Genomic DNA, 19,514 nt, shown 5'->3' on the forward strand with positions numbered 1-19,514 from the left:
AGCAGCACTTGGCTGCAACAAATCCTCTCAACTACAAAGTTTCCTGAAGTGTGTGAATCTGCTTTTACAATCTGAGAAGCACTGTGTTATTATTGATTTTGTCTGTCTTTTTTGCTTCCACCAATCAGGTCACTGTGCTATGATCTTACTTGAAGTGCAATTCCTTGAAGGTGAAGTGAGTCTCAACGATGCCGGTTGTCTTAACCCGAGTGCGTAGCACGTCCTGCTGGGTGGGGATGTAATCTGCTTTTGCTATCCTTTCCAGATCATTCAGGTAACTAAGAGACAAAAACAGCGATCAGGAGCTCAACACAATTTCTAACACATGAGGCGAAGCAAAACAACAATACATGCAGGCTTACGTGGTGAACAACACACAGGGCAATAAGTTCATTAGGCTGCAACCCAAAGCACCCTGAAAGCTCTAACTTGTTAGCAAGACTTGAGTGCTTTTGTACACATGACTCTGCAGTTACAGTGTTGTAATAATTGAATAAAATCTATTTCTCATGTTAAGACTCCATTGCACTGGTTGCTTAACTGCAACTTTGTCTTCTTGCTAGCTCACTGCGGTGATGCTGCACTAGAAACAAAGACAAGCGTCTTCCGGATAGATTTTACTCCGTTCACAGCAACACCTGTACATGCAAAAAACATTGTCTTTATTCCTTCACATGTGCTGCAAATCAACACAATTAAAGCACACAATTAATTAGTAGAACAATCCATATCAGTTTTTCAAAACTTTAAAATCCATCCATCTTGGTGCAGTACTCTCAACATCAGTCAAGGCTTATGCATAAATTTTGCAATGAGTGTTTTGTTGTCTGAGTGCCGCAGTATGTGCAGAATTGATTGTGCAGCCTTCTCTCCAGCTGCTTGTTGCTGCTAATGGTTTTCATGCTCTAACGGGTCACTTTGTGAGTCTTGTAGAAGACGAGGCTCTGCACAACAAAATGCAGCTCTGACTCATTCACACACATTGCTAACATTTAGCTTACTAACCAACAACACACAAATAATGATACATATTGCAGCTGCCTCTCAAATCTAGACAAGATTTCTCAGGGGAAAGATTGTGGCCTTATATGAACAAATGGTGTATTTGATATGCTGAAATGAAAAATCAACTGTGAAGCAGAAATTTTAACTTATAACTACCTTTCACAGACTGAATGTTTCATTAGTCAATTTTGAACAGTCCTCTCATTTTTAAATCTACATAAAATGTGTTTTTATGACATTTTAGGAACAGTTACAATCATTGTATCATCATCACGGTCGACAAACATCGTCATCTTGCATTACGAGGCAAGACAGGCTGAAATGTAAAAATACGAGATTTTTCATATATATATATGTGGGGGTGGGGGGTGGGGGGGGTGTGTGTGGTGTGTGTAAGCGCAAAGTCAATCAATATCTTTTTATTGTATCCTCTTGATTATTGAAGCCGGTTCTCCTCTATAATTTCTTGCATTTGCTCTGATTTCTGACAGATTGCTGGTCAGTAGGGGGGCGTAGAAGGATTTTTGCTACAATGCCGCTCTGGCTGACCCACTTACACAAGTTTTGCATCATCTTCCAAAGCCAGCTTGAAACTTTAGATGTCCAGCCACTCTACACTTTGTAAAAAGAAATTGATATTTCTCTCATTGATCTCTCTGTTCTTGCTTGTCACAGATTAATATTTAATGAGGTGTCAAAACCTGAAAGGCATACCGGAGAGAATAAAACAAACAATTTGGTAAATATTCTCTCTGTTCATGATAACTACTCTCATACTATATTCCTCAGTAAGCTAAAATCTATGAATTAATTCCAAAAGGCAAAAAGAGCCACCTGTGGGTATTAATGTGAGAATCATCAGTCCTTAAGCAAACACTTAATGTCTTTCTTACCCATGAAGAAAACTGTATCTTTTTCTTCTTATCAATTTTTGATATTAAAGATTAAGCCCACAGAGGAAGAAATGACGGCTAAATAGAAGTTATTGGCCAATTTCTCCAGTCTCCATTATTACTCCCCCGGAGAACTAGTGCAGGCTTTTCACAACAGCTCATATCAGCAATGCTCCAAAGAGAATCCATCACAATGCCAATGAATTGCCTCCTCCAAGGCAGCAGGTTTAAACAGTCATTAATAAAACAAAGATAGAAATTTGTCAATAAAGCTATAAATTCAGGGCAGGTAGAATCATCAGATGAGTACTTGAGTTCAAAGGCAATTATCTAAGGTGAATGATAAAGTGAGAATTTTCACAAAGTCTTTACAGTCACGTCTAATTAACAGTTTCTGCACAGGCACAATGTTCAGAGTTTGATACTTAAAGTGGCAGGTCAACACCCAGCTGAATTATTACATTTCCTTTCCAGAGATGACAGTGTGCAATTATCTGATACATCACTTTTACATGAAACACCAATCCATACTTACTACGCTGCAGAGTCATTGAGCTGGTATTCTCGCGACCTCGTAAAGCAACTCTGTATGCCACTGTCGGCCCACAACCGCCTGATCACGTTGGCCAAGTCTTCAGGAAGAATGCCTTGCTCTTCCGCAGCTGCAGCGAGAGCAAAAAGCTGCTGGGCATCGTCCTACAATAGAGGCAATGACAATTATGGGTTTCCCTTGTGGATAATTTTTAAGGTACTGAGCAAGAAATTATATAATTTATAAAGGATAATTTGTTTAATAAGAAAAAGGCTAAGACAAAAGCGTTATCTTTGGGAGAAATCCAAGGCTTTGTAATTATCCATCCATCCATTTTCTGTACACCCTTGTCCCTTAGAGGATTCGGGAGGCTGCTGGTGCCTATCTCCAGCTAACGTTCTGGGTCAGAGGCGGGGTACACCCTGGACAGGTTGCCAGTCTGTCACAGGGCAACACAGAAACAGACAGGACAAACAACCATGCACACGCACACTCACACCTAGGGAGAATTTAGAGAGACCAATTAACCTAACTGTCATGTTTTTGGACTGTTAGAGGAAGCCGGAGAACCCGGAGAGAACTCACGCATGCACAGGGAGAACATGCAAACTCCATGCAGAAAGACCCTGGGCCGGGAATCGAACCCAGGACCTTCTTGCTGTAAGGCAACAGTGCTACCAACTGCTCCACTGTGCAGCCCGCAGGCTTTATAATTATTATTATAATAATTTGTTAAGTGAAAACAAGGAAACTTGGGTCCAAATCGCTGAAAAAAAGCCAAAATAAACATTTGGGAGTGGCCTAGTCAAGCAGTTTGGACTCAGACAGGCAGAAGACAATCGATGGAAGCATAATGGGAATACAAATGTTTCCTGTACTGTAGGAAAGGTCATATCCAGACCTTTTGACCAGTATGCAAAATATCATCCAACTGTAGCTACAAGTTTAAGCTACAGCAAGAGAAGCAATATGGATATTAGCAGTAGTTGTTCCATTTTACTGAATTCTTTTAACATATCTATCATTAATTACCTTCTAGATCATGTCTTTTTCTATATTCAGCAGAAAATATATCGTTAATTGTGGTGGTATTTAGTCTAACAAATGTACTCGACTTCAGCAGCTATACTGTATGTGACCCATCCAGTCTATCACTTGTGATATAATACATATATATCCATATATGCATTATATATTTGGCAGACCAAATGGATAAAATCCAAGTGGTAAATTGATTTCACGTACATTTTTGCACTTGTGTAAACTAGCATCGCACGATGTGAGCTTGCTTGAGTGCGTTCACGTCTCAACAGAGCTGATGTATCCAAGTGCAGGCAGGCTAACGCGCTAATTGCTGCGCGTAGGAGTGTGAGAGTGTCATCACGTACACAGAGCCATTTAACAGAAAGGTTGGTGAGAAACAAAAGCAACACACACACACCCCAGCAGTGTCCTCAACCTTCTGATTACAGCTTCAGTTTCTGAGCGCAAACGCTGGCTTCACTGTATGGACACACAGTTCAGTCAGGATTGACTGCAACTGTTCCTGGATTGCAACAAGTCTGCAGGATGCAGCGGACAGCATCTCTGCCTGAAGTTGTGAATTTTAAATTTTAAATTTAGCAAGCTTGAGTTGTGTATGTTTATGTCTAAAAGTCGTATAATAAAAAGGGTGAGCTTTGATAAATGAATCATAATTAGGACTATACTTTAATATAATTAAGATAAGTAATAATTATACTTTGGTTGTAATATCAGAACTGTGTAATGCTTAATTGTCTTTATTGTCATAATCTCCCTCCCCAGAGAAAACCATCCCTATGTCCCTCTCTCTTTCCTTCCCCTGAACAGGAACAATGCAAAAACCACTTTGCAAAAAAATAAAATAAAAATAATAATAATAATTAAAAATGGGTCTTGGTAGTTAGGACTCATCACAGCACACAAACCGAAACTGGATCTAAAGTTTGTTTTGATACAATTGACCATGAGACTACCTTGACTAACTCCAGCACTCTCCCAGAAACTTTAAGTTTTAAGACTACTACTGAGTCTTTAAACTCAGGTTTTGAACTCTGTCCCTCTTTGCTTTAGACACAATCAAAATATTCAGGTATACAGTTAAGTCATTATACTTTTTATGTTTCTACTTCCTGTCACTTTACTTATTGTTTCAGTAAAACATTTATAGTAGTATCTGTTCATGTTTCTGGACTCCTCTTTAGTTTTTCGAGGCTACTATGTTTTCCTGATTTTATTTATTTCTCTGTAAAGCATCTTGAAAAGACAACTGGTGAAAAGCTCAATAAAAATAAATACTGTTTTATTTGTACACTTGGGTTTGGCTGCAAAATGGAGGAAGCAGAGTAAAGATAGACTTCTTTTTTGTTGCGTCACCATAAGTAACAAATTAATGAGTACTCAGGCATGCATGGCAGGACAAACCTGTTATTTTCAGCATGCAGGACTGTGAGTTATGGACAAATGTCCAACCCCAGTGACATAGACACAGTCATCAAGTTCTCCTTCACTTTAGTCATATACTCAAAACTTCAGGCTGTAAAATTACAAGCTGGTGAAACCTAAAGACTACTTTAAATCCTAATGCGAATGAGTGACGTCAGAGTCATTGGTTTTAAAACCCGTGAGACACACACCAGTACTGACAGGGCTACAATGCCCAGGTAGACCTGACAATGGCAGGAGGTCATGGATAGTTATAAAATTATAATTCATTGCTCTAACAATGCAAAATTTAACAATGCGACCATGTCTGAACTCTTCCCGCTACAGCTGGGCAAATTAAGCAGGCTATCAAATTAATTCAGCTGCTGATGCTACAGACAGCATCCGTTAGCACTTTTGAACAAACCCAATCCCCCCAGAAGACCCGTCAGTAACTATTTCTGCAGTAGCTTCACGTATTTATAAGTTTCAGACTCCAACATGTCTATTACAGCTCTTAGAGAGAGCAGATCAAAGATGGAGGGGATGATGAATTCAGTAGGGCAGACACTGTTTCCCTGCTGGTTGCAGTGATACATCAGAGAAGGATCACACCATGATCCAGTTTCCACCACATCAATGTTTCTTCAGACAAAAAAGGCTGCTGTGAACAGGTGCGTGCTGGAAACCACATGATCCTACGTTTGTTTTACTGGCACAGCTTCCCGGTGTTATTGACTGAGCAAGAATTGCCAGGAGGGTGTGAGAAACAGGACCTGCTTTCCCAGAGGCGTCGTAGCCTTAAAATAATCTTTGTTCACCAAGTTGCACTGGGGTAGGTCTTAGTCAGGGAGTAAATGTTATTTTATCGTGGAAATAAGTGGAGCATGCAGCTAAGCTAGGAAAGGAGTGGGTTTTGAAGCAAAGCTACACACCGGTGAAATTGGTCAGGGAAAGCATATTGTGAGCTTTAAAATCTGAATTAGACACAGAACTGCAAGATGGTGTGGATAAAATAATGTTTGTTGAAGTCAAAGGAAGACCTTGCTTAAGAACAACAGCTTCACGCAGGATTTACTAATTATAATTAGGACTATTGACTTTCAGCCTGGCTGTTAACAATGGAGCATTTGCTAATAAATTAAATAATGTGTAGATACATTTAACATTTTGACAAATATTGGACTTTAATCAGTGCCTTGCGTTTGTGTGTCTTACCGTTCTGGCAGGGTCACTGTAGTCTATCTTGAGGCTGGCCATGGCTTTAACAATGGCCATGATCGACTGGATCGTATTACTGTAAACAACTGCTCTATACTGCTTACACTCATCTTCTGAGTAGCCGTCTTCGTGGATGATCCTAAAATATCAGAAAAAAACATGAAGCATCTGTGGAAAATAATAGAGAAATTCAAAAGTCCACAAAGTAAGTCAACACTGCAGTTGCTTTTCTAAATCGAGGCCTCACACTGTCTTTGCTGCTCTGCTACACTTACAATTATGGAGTATCTCTGCAGAAATAGTCTTCTAACAGTGTTGGCACAAATACATCAGGTAAAAATAAGGATTCACACACATTTTCATTTTCAAAATTAAATAATGTGGTCAGATTTTAAATATGTAGCTTGCAAGGAAGGAAGGAAGGAAGAAAGGAAGACAAAAATAAAAGATGAAAAGATGGCAGGCAGGATAGACAGATAAAAAATGTTTATCTTGTCAAACAATGTTTATCTTGCCTCCACACACAGTGAGGATTAGAATAAACAAGATAGGAAATTCTCAATTTCTCACTTTTAGAGAGCTGCACCAGAGAGTGGAGTCTTGGAGTCACAAAGTCTCCATAACAATCATCCATGTTATGGTTTTATCACACTTCTATATTCAGGTGTGGAGGGGGCAGAAATTGTAAAGGGTTCTGCTTTTAAAGCCAAAACGAATTTCACACAAAGCAAGTGTGGCTATACCATGTATATCAGTGTCTAATTGAACATGACTTTAACAAACCTGTGGCACACAATCTGATATGTCTAGAAGAGTTCAATGGCAATGGCTGGTCAAACAGCCAATTATTTAGTGCATTCACAATTTTAGCATTGATTCTAACAACATAAATTAGGAAATGAGCATGGTAAAAGGTGGGTAACCATCCATGTAACCAGTCAATAATGTGTCACAGCAGTATCACATTAAAACTGGCAACGATGCACACTAGTACTCTGCTTGAGAGTCAATAAAGATTCAGCAACTGACCTCACAGTTGTATGATTACACTGTCAGGGAGAAAAAGAGCAAAACCGGTGCTGGAAGAACACGAGAGTACAGAGAGAGCTCTCACCAGCAAGTTCAATTTCTGAGGTGACAAGCAAAATAAATAACAGTACAGTTATACAGTTACAGATTGAATGAATACAATGACAGCACTAAAACTAACATGTTTTCAGCTTTGCAATCAAAAGGTATTCTGCATGCTTTGCAACATTTGACATCAGGTTAATTACGCTTCCCAAGTCAAATCAATATGTTTCACAGTTTGCGTTCTAATTAGCATTTGGTTAAAGTATAAATTCAAAACCTTATTATAAATTTATGGAAGATATGTTTGAAGCAATCTGATTTAAAATGTGGAGACAGCAAATAATGGGAGGGAGGGAGGAATAGATAGTGAATGACTGAATGGACAGATAGATGTGCTGATGAATAAACAAACAGATGATGATGGGATGAGGAAGAAAGTCAGGAAATATTATCCTTATTACTCCAGCAGACCAAGAAAAAACTTTGAGATAAAATTGTAGGAACCAAGTCTTAGGTTGATGTACAAGAAGACATGCAGCAGTCTGATAAACACATAGTTGAACTGCATTATCTCTGCAGCATTCAGCTGATGCAGTATGGTGGGTCCATCCCTTGCAGCATTGTAATTCTAAGCAAAGAATAACAAAAGTGTTTGCCTTTCCACACATGCATAAACATTTCCCATCAGATACATCAGACTGCACAACAAAGTGCTGAAAAAGCAATCTCAGATAATATTCTTTTGATTGTAAAGTGAAGCTGCTTGATGGAATAAACTGAAGTGATTAATGAGGATCAGAGGTAAGTTATAATGAGATCTCATTTGTTTTAAGATGTCAGGATTGTGGGTTTTCTTGCTTCCTACAGGCTATTTCTGTGTGTAACAGATGGATGTCATGTGTGTCTCACATGGTGATTTACCCGTGTGTCTGAATGTATTAATTAAATTATTCCACAAACAATGGACTGTTTCCACTTGGTACTCATAATAAGTGGATTCAATGCCTGGTTAGCCCTGAGGAATGTGAATAATTTAGTTTCCTCAGCTGTGTGTGTGAATGTGTGAGCAGTGTGCAGGAGTACGTGTTTGTGCGTTTGTTTCTAATACCTTGTGGGGACCATTTTCCTGACATATACTACGTTGTGGGGACACACTGCTCCTGGACCGAAACCTGATCCCCACAAGGGGAAACGCTGTTTTTGGGTCAGGGGTCAGATTTAGGACTAAGGTGTGAATTGAGTTTTGGTTAGGGTTAAGGTTAGGTATGTAATGGTTAGGGTTAGGATAAGGGTAAGGTTTAGACTGTAGAAATGAATGGAAGTCAATGGAAATTCCCCGCAAAGATAGCTGCGCAAACATGTGTTTGGGCGTGTGTGTGTTTGTGGGTTTACTGAATCCTTCACATAAATAAGTGCCTCTATGATTATAGACTTATCTAACAAACATAAATTCTTAAAAAGAAGTGCTTAGAATATTCCTGGGAATCAGATTGGAGGAATCCAAATGTATCTTATCTAACAATGACATAGAACTATAAACCATTGTTGTTCTGGTTTAAAATATTTACAATCAGAGAAGTAACTGAAAAAAGATAAATGGAGTCATAAAATACTTCAATAATCATTGAAGTGGTTTCCATTGCTGTACAGGATTCATGTCAGGTAAAAAAAATAAATTAGCAAAAGCAAGAAATGAAATAAATAGTGTTCTTAACTTACTTCATTTGCTTTACAATGGTGCTCTTTCCAGACTCCCCAGCACCTGTTGAGACATTAAAATGTTAATAGTTACAAATAAATCTAAGGCCAGTGTTGTTTTTGCAATATAATTAGAACAAAGTTCAGATGCAGCAGTGACTGTTCTGCTCTGAAAACATGAGTGACCCAGTGATGACCTGGCTCTGGAATCAGTTTTGTCCTCTGGGTTGTTTACGTTTATTTATGTTCCCATTTGTGCGAAACGTGAGCCGCAGATACAAATGATCTTCCCCCATTAATTCCAATGTTTGTGTTTTAAAAAAAGAAGAGTGCAGTCAACAGATAAACCATTACACAAGCCATCTTAAAAATAATTGCGAAAACGTATCTTTTAAATTTTACCATATTTTTCCACTTTAAATCTGTTCAGTAGCTTCATGATTTATTTTGTTGTTTTCTTATTTTATTCTGCACCTCAGTGAAATATTGACATGTTTTATCTATGGGAGCTAGATCATGTTTTAGTTTTAATGAGCTAAAAACTGATAAAACAGTTTTTAGTGAAAAAAAATATTTTCAAATTAAGTTAACTATCATTGCGACGCATAACTAATAAATTGTCTTTAAATAGATTAAATTATTTGTTGCATCTTATGATTTTTTTATTCCTTTTCTGTCTGACTTTCAGATGTTGAGTATGACTTCAGTTAAAATAAAATAGGCAATAATACGCTTTAGTTTTTTGTTTTGTTTATACATTAAAAATTCTTTATAAACAATCAAAACAAAAGAAAATTATTCAGTAAAAAAATGGCGTTAAAAATTGAGGGATGGCAAGTTCTTTGACACTTTCCAAGCACTGTCAGAATCAGTTATACCTTCTCATAACTGATTATTGGTTGATTATTGGTCAACCAATAATCAATGATCATCAAATTCACAACTAAACAGTTGTTTTGTTTGTCTGTATTATTTTTAATACAAATTATAAAAGTTAACTTTTGAAAACATTCTTTATTATTTAATATTTCACAAGTAATATTTTAAAGCTAATACTTTAAACCTAGCAGATTAACTTTAATGAATTATGAAGAGCAGGTTTTCTGAAATCAACCTGCTCTTCATAATTTAATAATTTACACATCATGTCTCCAAAGTGTTTTTATTTTTTTTGTTTATATCAGAAAACTTGTTTAAATTTCCAGTTTTACCCAGCTCTCCACTTCTATAATAAATAATCAAAGACTGTCTTTGGTGAGATAAAGAGAAAGTACTGTAAATGCACAATCTGGCTTGAAAGCCGAAGTTTAAAAAGACTGTCCTGTGTAAAGAGAAAGTGGAGTATTACTCTCACTGCAGAGACACACACAGTGAAGGTCACCTTCCTGGCACAAAAATAAAACGCTTCCATTAATATTTGAAGCCTAGCAGGAGGTGAATGCTTGTAAAAAGGAAGTAAGAGATGAGGCTTCTAATCTTTCTCCCAGGGTGGTTTATGAGAATAAGACACTGTTCTACAGCTTCAGGGGGAAATTTTCTGAACCTCTTATCAGATTTTACAGGTGAAAGTCAGCTTGTTGCAAATTGAAGAAATAAACAGTGTAGACTAAACATTATTGTTGTCATACATCTTTGGGCTGAAAGTCAATTATGAAACAATTCCGAAAATAAGTCAACATTATTTGGCTTTCTTAGTGTTCAAAAAAGAAAAGAAGAACTACCAAAATGTATTTTATTGCGTACCAAGGTATTAGTACTGTGTTTGAGATTTAAGATCAAGATTATAACTACTGTGAAAGGGAAGCTGCTGGTGTTCTTGTCATTATTTGAAAGCCAGACAGACATATACAGATTTCATCCAGATTAACCAAGGTATCAGAAAATGACATCTCCCTGCATTGTTTTTTATTACACAGCAAGTCTAAGTGCTACACAAACACAGAGACAGAATAGAAACAATTTATGGAGCCCTGTGACCTCACCCCAACCCATCAGCCATCCATCAGCGGCTGCCTCCTGGTCCACAAATATCAGCTACTGACTACAGCTGCCTCTTTCAGAGTAAAAATGCCCGAGCTACAAGCAAAGCATCCTAAACTATCTGTCTAATACTGAAACATTGTAATTCTGACTTTTTTGCAGCAATGACCTCACAGAAAAAAGAAAATTTCAGCAGTGCTAAAAAAAATTTGAATAGCAGAAAATATGATCAATTATTTTACTGTCAGATAAAGGAGAAGTGGAAGATCAGTTTTTACTAATAGCCTTGAAGAATTAGATTTTTGGGAACCAGTCTCTTTGCTGATCATTTGACCAGTTTAATTTTGAGTTAGAAATGTGACCAACCAGGGCCACAGTCCTGTTGTTTGCTATGGTTGCATATGGGATCATTGTAATTTCACATTAAGGATGCAGTGAAAAAGGAAGATGGGGGCGTGCCGTGGTGGCGTAGGGGATAGAGCAACCCATATTTGGAGGCCTTGAGTCCTCGACGAGGCCGGCGCGGGTTCGACTCCCGGACCCTGCGACATTTGCCGCGTGTCTTCCCCCTTCCTGCCATATAAGGGACATTAGAGGCCACAAAAAGACCCCCTGGAGAGGTAAAAAAGAAAAAGGAAAATGGAAATAATTGTTATCTATGTACAAGATAGTGTTAAAACTGCAGCGCAGATAGCTGCTACTGGATGTTAAAACAGAAGTGGTTTAAATAAAACTGAGAAACGTTGCATCTAAAAATGTATTTTGATCCTGTTGTTGTTTTATTATTATCCGGTAAACATTTAGGGAAATATTTATCATGGACAGTGTGTTCTGTATGTCAGTTTTCATGCCACTTATGATGTTTCTTTATTACTCTTGGTTAAAATCCACCATGAGAAAATGTCTGACTGCCAAGAGTCACATTCTGCCAGGGTTGTAAGAGGACAAGACCGTATAAAGCTAGACCAATGGATATTTGCTAAATAAAAGCTAAATGTTATCAGTCGTCAAAAACACCACTGCTGAATTTGTATATAGCTCTCCAGGGAAAGGTTTATTTTCTGCATGCCTGATTAGAACAGGAACAAGGAAAAAAGACAAGTCTGCATGTCTTTGGCCAAGAAAAGGATTGCTTTTTCAAATAGCCTATGTTGGACATGTAATATTTAATCTACCTATAATTGGTCAACATTATTGACAATTATACAACAATTGCTAAACATTGCAGCTGAAGGTATTATGGGATGAACAGTAATTTCTGAACTATTTGTATTCCTCTTAACACCTAACATATTACAAGCAGTCTTAAAGGTGATAATCTGTGTTAGCTGTTTCATTATTAAAAGAAAAACAAACAGTGTAAACATTAATTGATCACAGTGGGGCACAACACAACAACTCTCATCTTCATATGAGATAGGGAGACCAACAGTCAACAAAGCTTCATTATGAGAGTACATAAAAATGTTGAAGTATATTCTAGCACTGAAGGATATAATAATGGCTTTATAAGACCATAACATGATTGCTGATATAATTGATATTAAAACGTATTCACATAGAGCTAAATAAAATACACAAATATCTCCACAATTATCTGTTTTGCATAGAACATTAAATGAGTTTGATTAGAAATGCCACATGGAGTCTGGTATTTGGTACACAGTAGGGGCAAGTCAGTTACACAGACATCTATTTGCAGACGTTAAAACTTTAACTTTTTATTGTTGGCACAGCAAACTCTGGATTGCTTTGTGATGAGGAAAAACCAACATCACTTCCATTTTCTGCTTCATTAACCACAACTATTTGTAGTAGTACCTATGTTGTTTTCCAGTGAGTGTCGAAAAAGAGGATCAGTGATAAGAAAATTCAACTTGGTGGAGAAAAGAAAAACCATAACTCACACTTCATTCTCTCACTAGCCATGATGGGTGCGTGGCAGCTCTCTCAGTTACGCACTACTGATGAAACAGAATCTGTTCAATAAATGGATGACATATCCTGATTTTGAGCAAATAAATTTCCACCCATCCTTTCAGAGTACATATCAATGAGAACTAGCCTAACAAAAACAAACAAACAAAAAGGATGTTTGTCTTTTTGGTTGCTAAAACCTCTCTGGTTTTACATAATAATTATATATATTTGTTAGACACATGGGGACAATTTTTTTTAAAAGGATGGTATGTATTTTTCTGGCACATAGTGCAATTTATAGCACAATCAAGTAATTATTTTACCTTCAGTTTTTATAAAAATGTTGTATTTATCAAACATTTGACACCTTGATAATGGGCTTCTGTCTCTTTCATAAGCTTCTAGTCTTTCGGACACTCCAACTTCAGGACGTCATCACAATAAATGTACTTAAAATGTCATTGACAACCGTTCTAAGGAGTTTATCCAATAAGCTCAGCAGACACACAGCTTCACCAGGTGTTGGCTAATTGCTGCTGCCGCTAGTCTAGTGGAGCAGTGTGCAGCAGGCACAGGAGAGGGGTGCAGTTCCAAGCAGAGGCTTTGTGGAAATAGGCAGCGCTTTGTATGAACATGCGTTTAAACATCACTCGATGGCTGACAATGAAGATTCAAGGATTTCTCAATCATAAATGACAGAATCAAAGCAGCACTCCAGGTATGATTTTGATGGTGAAATAACATCATAACATAATATGTAATAACATAATATAAAGCTCAATAAAAGTCGATCTTACCTAGTACCTCCCCGTTTAACACTACAATACCCTCACAGCTGGACCTACAATCAGTCGATGTCTGATGAACATGGAGTCGTACTGCTCACTCACTGCATGCCCACAGGGGGGGGTTTATATTGGGCATGTTTAAATTACAGTCTGTCGGGGGTGGATGTGGATCTGAACTGACATAGGTTGGATGGTGAAACCTGGTATTCAAATCTAACAGTTTGAGTGTTATTTATTAGCAGACAGCGGCATGCAATGCACATCCTCCATTTGGTCACTGTGACTAAGCAAAGGTGTAACACCATGAGAGAAATGTCACTGTCCTTTCATCATTAGCTAAAGCATCACATGCTAACTTTTCTTTTGATACAGAGTTCAGTACTGGAGGTGTGATTTTATGCAAAGTGAATCAGAGTAAGACATAAACTCATGTTTCAGACATTACCCTGAGCCTGTACGTTACCAATTACTACAGGGATGAAAAAAATGATGCACAATGGATATCATATATTAAATGTAAAAAAAAAAAAATGCTTCTTTTCAGGAATCATATCCAGGCATCTGGGGACTTCATACTCATAAGGTCTTTAATTATCTTAATGATAGAATCATGTCAGATTACAAAAAAGGTCTCTACATTTTGGTTTTGCTTACAAGAAAAACAGATTTGGTTGTTTATAAATATTTCCACCCATGAAAAGGTGAACAGTAATAGTGTGGAAACTAAAGGAGCCCAATTCATCCCTCTGCCAAGCTATGGGTGTTGTGCTTGTTAATCAGCCAACTGGAGCAAATAACACATGGCTAATTGAGCAGATAATACCAACTACTGCCAGTATTACTCAAAAAGGAGCAGAACTGCAAAAAAGGGTTTATATTTAATGTAATTAGACCCTGGAAACAACTCAGAATTTCAGTAAGTCTGTATTCTATATTGTTACTGACCTAATAGTCAATGTATAATAATCAGAATAACCAAATAGCATTGGTGTAAGTTCTCTCTAAAACAGGAGGCAACCGGACTTCTTGAAAATATTTCACCTCTCATCCAAAAAGCCTCTTCCATTTTGCAGCTGAGTAATGAGTAGCAACCAATACTTTTATTCAAGTGTGGAACTGGAGAAATGCTTTGCATAAAAGGGTATAAGACAAATGAATTTCTATTTTAGCACCAGGAGTAATATAATATAATAATATAAATGATTAATTTTACTATAGCATTCACACAAAAAAATTACAAATTGGTGATCAGGATCATGAACATCTTACTGTCCCTGATCAATCATCAGATGTGTTTGGATTATTTCTGCAACAGTGGGAAAGGCATTTCCTGTAAGCTGTTCTGGAAAACTTAACTGTTTATAAATGTTTGTTTAGGAATTATGACATAACAAGCATTGTCTTTTTGTTCTGCTGGCATAAAGTATGAGAAGTCAGACTATACATCTGTTCGAATTTCCTCTCCCCCTTTTGAAAGCAGGAAAAGTAGAACAGCTAATACAAACACTGACCAAAACACACATTTAAGATGATCCACAGTGGCACACTTACAGCTTCCATAGACATCAAAATAAAAAGACTCATTAAGTAAAAGCAGTATTAAATTCAAGTGGCTGGGTCTAAGGCTGAGAAGCCAGTACAGGAAGAGATAATGCCATGCTTTTTCTGGCTTCAGCATGCTGCTAATGCTCAAGGGAAGAAGCACCGGTTCTTTAGAAAGGAAGTGGGAAACCTCCTGGCAAAGTGTCTCTTTGGATAAAAGGCAGAAATTGCATGACTGAATGTCAATGAAGGATATCTAGGCCTACACGAAACCCAAAACGCCGCCAGAGCAGGGGGTGGGGAGAATGCATTATGATCAGGTGACTTCCTGAGGTCTGCATTTGGTTCATGCGCTTTAATTACAAGTCTCAAGCAAGGACAGGGCACATTATAAATTGGCTGAGAATAGCAGTGTGCATTTGGGAGAAGATGCAAATCATTTTGGTGCAGTTTGGAGGGCACAGATTCCCTTTGGAAAAGCTGAGCACTTCATATTAACTCTGTGTGGTATGAACATGCAGGCCAACTAGTATCCTGCAAAGAAACCCCAAACTATAAAGCTTATGCAGGAAAGACGCTAAAAACTGTGTGAAGGAAATGCAACGTTCCGATTGTAATTTTGATTCCAGCTTCTTCCGGTCAGCTCGACATATCATGAGCAAGGCACGTAACCCTAAATTGCCTTCTGGTGAGTATATCAGAGTATTAAATATGTGCAGGTTATAAATGGGTGAATGTGTCTGTACTGTCAGGCACCTTGAGTTCAATTTAATTCAACTCAGTTTATTTATATAGCGTCAATTCACAATAAATGTTATTACAAGATGCTATACAAAAAAGTCTTTACAATTCAATCAATCACATATTCATTCCAAATTATTATCAAACAGTGCATTAAGCTCAGTTCATTATTCAAATTAGTATAAAAAACTTTTTATTTAAGGAAACCCAGCAGATTGCATCAAGCAATTGACTTGTGGCATTCCCTCCCCCTTGATGAGCATGTAGCGATAGCATACAATCACTTGCATTGACTTTACACCAATCCTTCATGCATGTAAGAAAAAACACCCACTTAACAGGAAGAAACCACCAACAGAAACTGGCTCTAGTTTCAGGTAAATTCAGTCCATTTATCTTTTTCTGTCTTGAAGCTATAAACTACAATTAATCATCTATTTAGGAGCACTGGCAACATAACATTCTAAACATAAGGGAGCGATTGCTATAAAATGTGATTTTAATACTGTAAGACAAAATGATGAAGAAGTTCATCGGTCTCATATTTTGTTAGCAATTAGCATGATTTGTGAGATGTTTGAATTCCAGATCATATTAAATCTGTGATTTCCAAAATGCTAAAGATATTTTGAAATTGACCATGTTCCAAAGTTATAATACACCAAAGGTAGGACAGCACAACTTTGCAGCACACAACCTTCCTGTCATCTTATTATGTCTCCTCCTCTAGCACTTTATTGCAACCTAAATGAACTGCAGATGTGACTTAAGATGTAGAAGAAAATTTCCCTTTACAACCTGACTTTGCATTAGAACATCTAATTAATATCGAAGATACTTAACTTTGAGATGCTTCACTCAGTAACATCACACACACAAACGTTCAGATATCTCAGGGCATTAAAATGGTTATAAACTGCATTTTAGAAGCAACATTCTGAACCTAATTAAAACACTTTCTCTTATCAAGTTGTGTATGTTTGTTAATTTTGCACACGTCTAGCACAGGTTTACAATTTGTTTAGACATATGCATGCAACAGAGGGATGTGATTCTTATGTTTGCATGCCTACATTTCAGTGGATGTGCACAAGACACAATGCACATGCTGCCACACAGAGCAAAGAGACTTGCCACTGCAGAAGTGAAAGCGCAGCATCAGCAACAGTCTGAAGCCAGACTACGTTGTGTTTCTGTTGGCAGTTTAAAAAGTCAGCAGTAATGTTTTGGTCCAAGTCTGAGCACATAACACCAGCTTTAGAGTAGCCATTATTGCTTTAAGTTGTGTTAAGTTAAAACAGTTTAGTTTATTAGTTTATTCTTACAGTGATCCACACATTACATGATTACAGACAGTTTTTGAAAATTAATTAAAAACAAAACAATTAAAAAAGACACGGAAGACATGACAGAATATGTAATAGCTTTTGTGACAAATAAGTTTGGTTTGGTAATAAGGTGGTGCAAGACAAAGTCTTGGAATGATCAGGGACATTGAATAGAAATTGCCTAGAAATTATTTCTTTGTAACTGTTCCAATAGGGTTCACTAATGTGCAACAAAACTATGAAACATGAAGGTAATCTGCAGAGCAGCTTATTTTAATTACAGGTTCAGTGTGGTTTGAAAACTCTAACTAAAACAAAAAACGAGAACAAAAACTCATTAACAAATAAGCTACTTTTCCAGTTGAATACAGTCCCTTTAGGAAAAGTTTCATATGTCTGTATCACACACACACACACACACACACCCACCCACAACAGTTCTTCAGTAGCATAGCCTTTGCAGAAACATTTTGCTTTGAACAGCATGTAAGCCCGTTACCACATGTTGGCATATGCCAGCGTCATAGGCCACCTATTGTCTGAGCAAATGCCACGGAAAGATGACTCACTATCCTGGCTGTGGCACGATTCCTCCTTCTCTAATCCCAGCTCACTGCCCGCAACTGTTGATGTCACGAATGTTCACATTCACTTGACTATTTCGACTATTTACAGAACAGCCTCCTCAGGGCATTGATGACACTGAATAGAAAACACTAAAAACACTTATGCTCTTACTATTTCAGGCCTTATTGAAAAGCAACTGTCGTAAATCTAGGAGCGCAAACCAGCCGTTGTGCTTTTTTATAGCCAAGTGATCATGTGAAATACAGTCTGAGTGTTAGTAGTGGCAAACAGCACGCATGAGAGTGTACCTGTGAGTCCATTTATGTTGCTCAAGGTTTCAAGGTTTTAAAAACCTCCGGAATGTTCCTCTCACCTAGCAACCCCAGCTTAAACCGTTATTGGTGCTACCTTGAAAGTAGCACCAATATCCAGAAGAACATTTTCTTCCACAAGTTTTCTGGACTCGGTATCTAGTCAAAACTGTTTCAAGATATCCCTTTACTATCACAAAAATGTATGCAAATTGATCGTTTAGTCATTATTTAAAATATAGAAATGCAACAATTGCCACTGTTAGAAAAACCTTCTCACAATTTGATATTTTATACACTGCTATGAAACACAAAAGGGGTTTTCCATAGGTGACTTCATAAGGTAAAAGAAAACTTTCAAAACAATTTAGTATTATCTGAAAATATAACCACCTTTAATGCCAACTCATGGGTTGACTGATGTGTAACCGTCCTTGGGCCTGACCGACTGCACTGCCAGACTCTAGAAGTCCCTTAAATAGAACATGAAGTAGGCTGAAATATCTCAAAAAGCAACAGATCATCTCCTGATCTAAAGAAAGTCATTTGCATGCCAGAACATATTTCTAAGGCCTTAAGAATGCAACAAATCACAATAATAGTCCTTACAGTGGTGTAATTTTCATTAATGGTTGGCCAACCAAGATAACCCCAAGATAGCATTAGTTATTCATCCTTAATGACAAAAAAATCTAGAAAAACAATTAAAGCACTGCAGACCTCATGAGAGGGAGAGAGAGAGAGAGAGAGAGAGAGAGAAAGGTCTGAGTTCCTGATTAAACAATAAGAAAGAAATTTTGTTATCCATGGGAGATACAAATAGAAAACCGTTGAGGAGGTCCATCCCACACGTGCAAAAAGTCCCATCTTAATGATCCCCAAGAGTTTTGGGAAAATATTAAACATTTTGGAGGGCAAGAATGTTGTTACATCTGGTGCAAAACTGTCATAGTGTGATTGTCTAGTCAAAAAACACCAGACTGAACCAAAAGAACTATGTAGGTATAAATACTTTCTTTAGTTACAGGAACAAATTCGAAACTGTGTTATTGTTGTTGTTGTTTTTTAATTAATTTAGGACAGCTTCTTATAAATGGAGCTGATTTCCTTCTATTGACCATTCACTTGCCTCTGACTTACTCTCTGCCTGCAGTCATCCCTCCTTTATAGCAGACCTACACTTAAGCCTCTCTCTCTGCTCCTCTTTCTTCCCCTCTCCCCACCACCTCGGTTTCTGAAGAACAGAACTCTAATTGCCTTAACGTATAACAGCAAGCTGGATGCAGTGGTGCCTGTTTACAGAACAAAAAATTGTGAGTCTTTCAGGCAGGCATCTCCCACTCGATAGCACCCAAAACCCTTTTCACATGCAGGATGGATAATAATGGAGGAATTTTACATTGCTGGATACAGTATGCTGCTGCCTAGAGTGGGAAAGTAGGTCATCAGCCTTGCAGGGAGCAGTGAAG

The 19,514-nt window shown here is 37.6% G+C and overlaps 1 protein-coding gene across 1 annotated transcript in view; it reads right to left on the minus strand.

Moving 5' to 3' along the window:
* The window catches only part of gnai2b (guanine nucleotide binding protein (G protein), alpha inhibiting activity polypeptide 2b), a 40,123-nt gene that overhangs the window by 5,519 nt on the left and 15,090 nt on the right, over positions 1 to 19,514 (minus strand). Inside the window, exons 2-5 of the mRNA XM_032549138.1 lie at positions 8,890 to 8,932; positions 6,094 to 6,235; positions 2,434 to 2,594; positions 150 to 278 (exon numbers count right to left, since the gene is read on the minus strand). Of these exons, the coding sequence (XP_032405029.1) occupies positions 150 to 278; positions 2,434 to 2,594; positions 6,094 to 6,235; positions 8,890 to 8,932 (475 nt within the window). The remainder of the gene's footprint in view (positions 1 to 149; positions 279 to 2,433; positions 2,595 to 6,093; positions 6,236 to 8,889; positions 8,933 to 19,514) is intronic.

The sequence above is a fragment of the Xiphophorus hellerii genome, chromosome 20 (assembly GCF_003331165.1).
Source record: "Xiphophorus hellerii strain 12219 chromosome 20, Xiphophorus_hellerii-4.1, whole genome shotgun sequence".
In the NCBI taxonomy this organism is placed as follows: domain Eukaryota; kingdom Metazoa; phylum Chordata; class Actinopteri; order Cyprinodontiformes; family Poeciliidae; genus Xiphophorus; species Xiphophorus hellerii.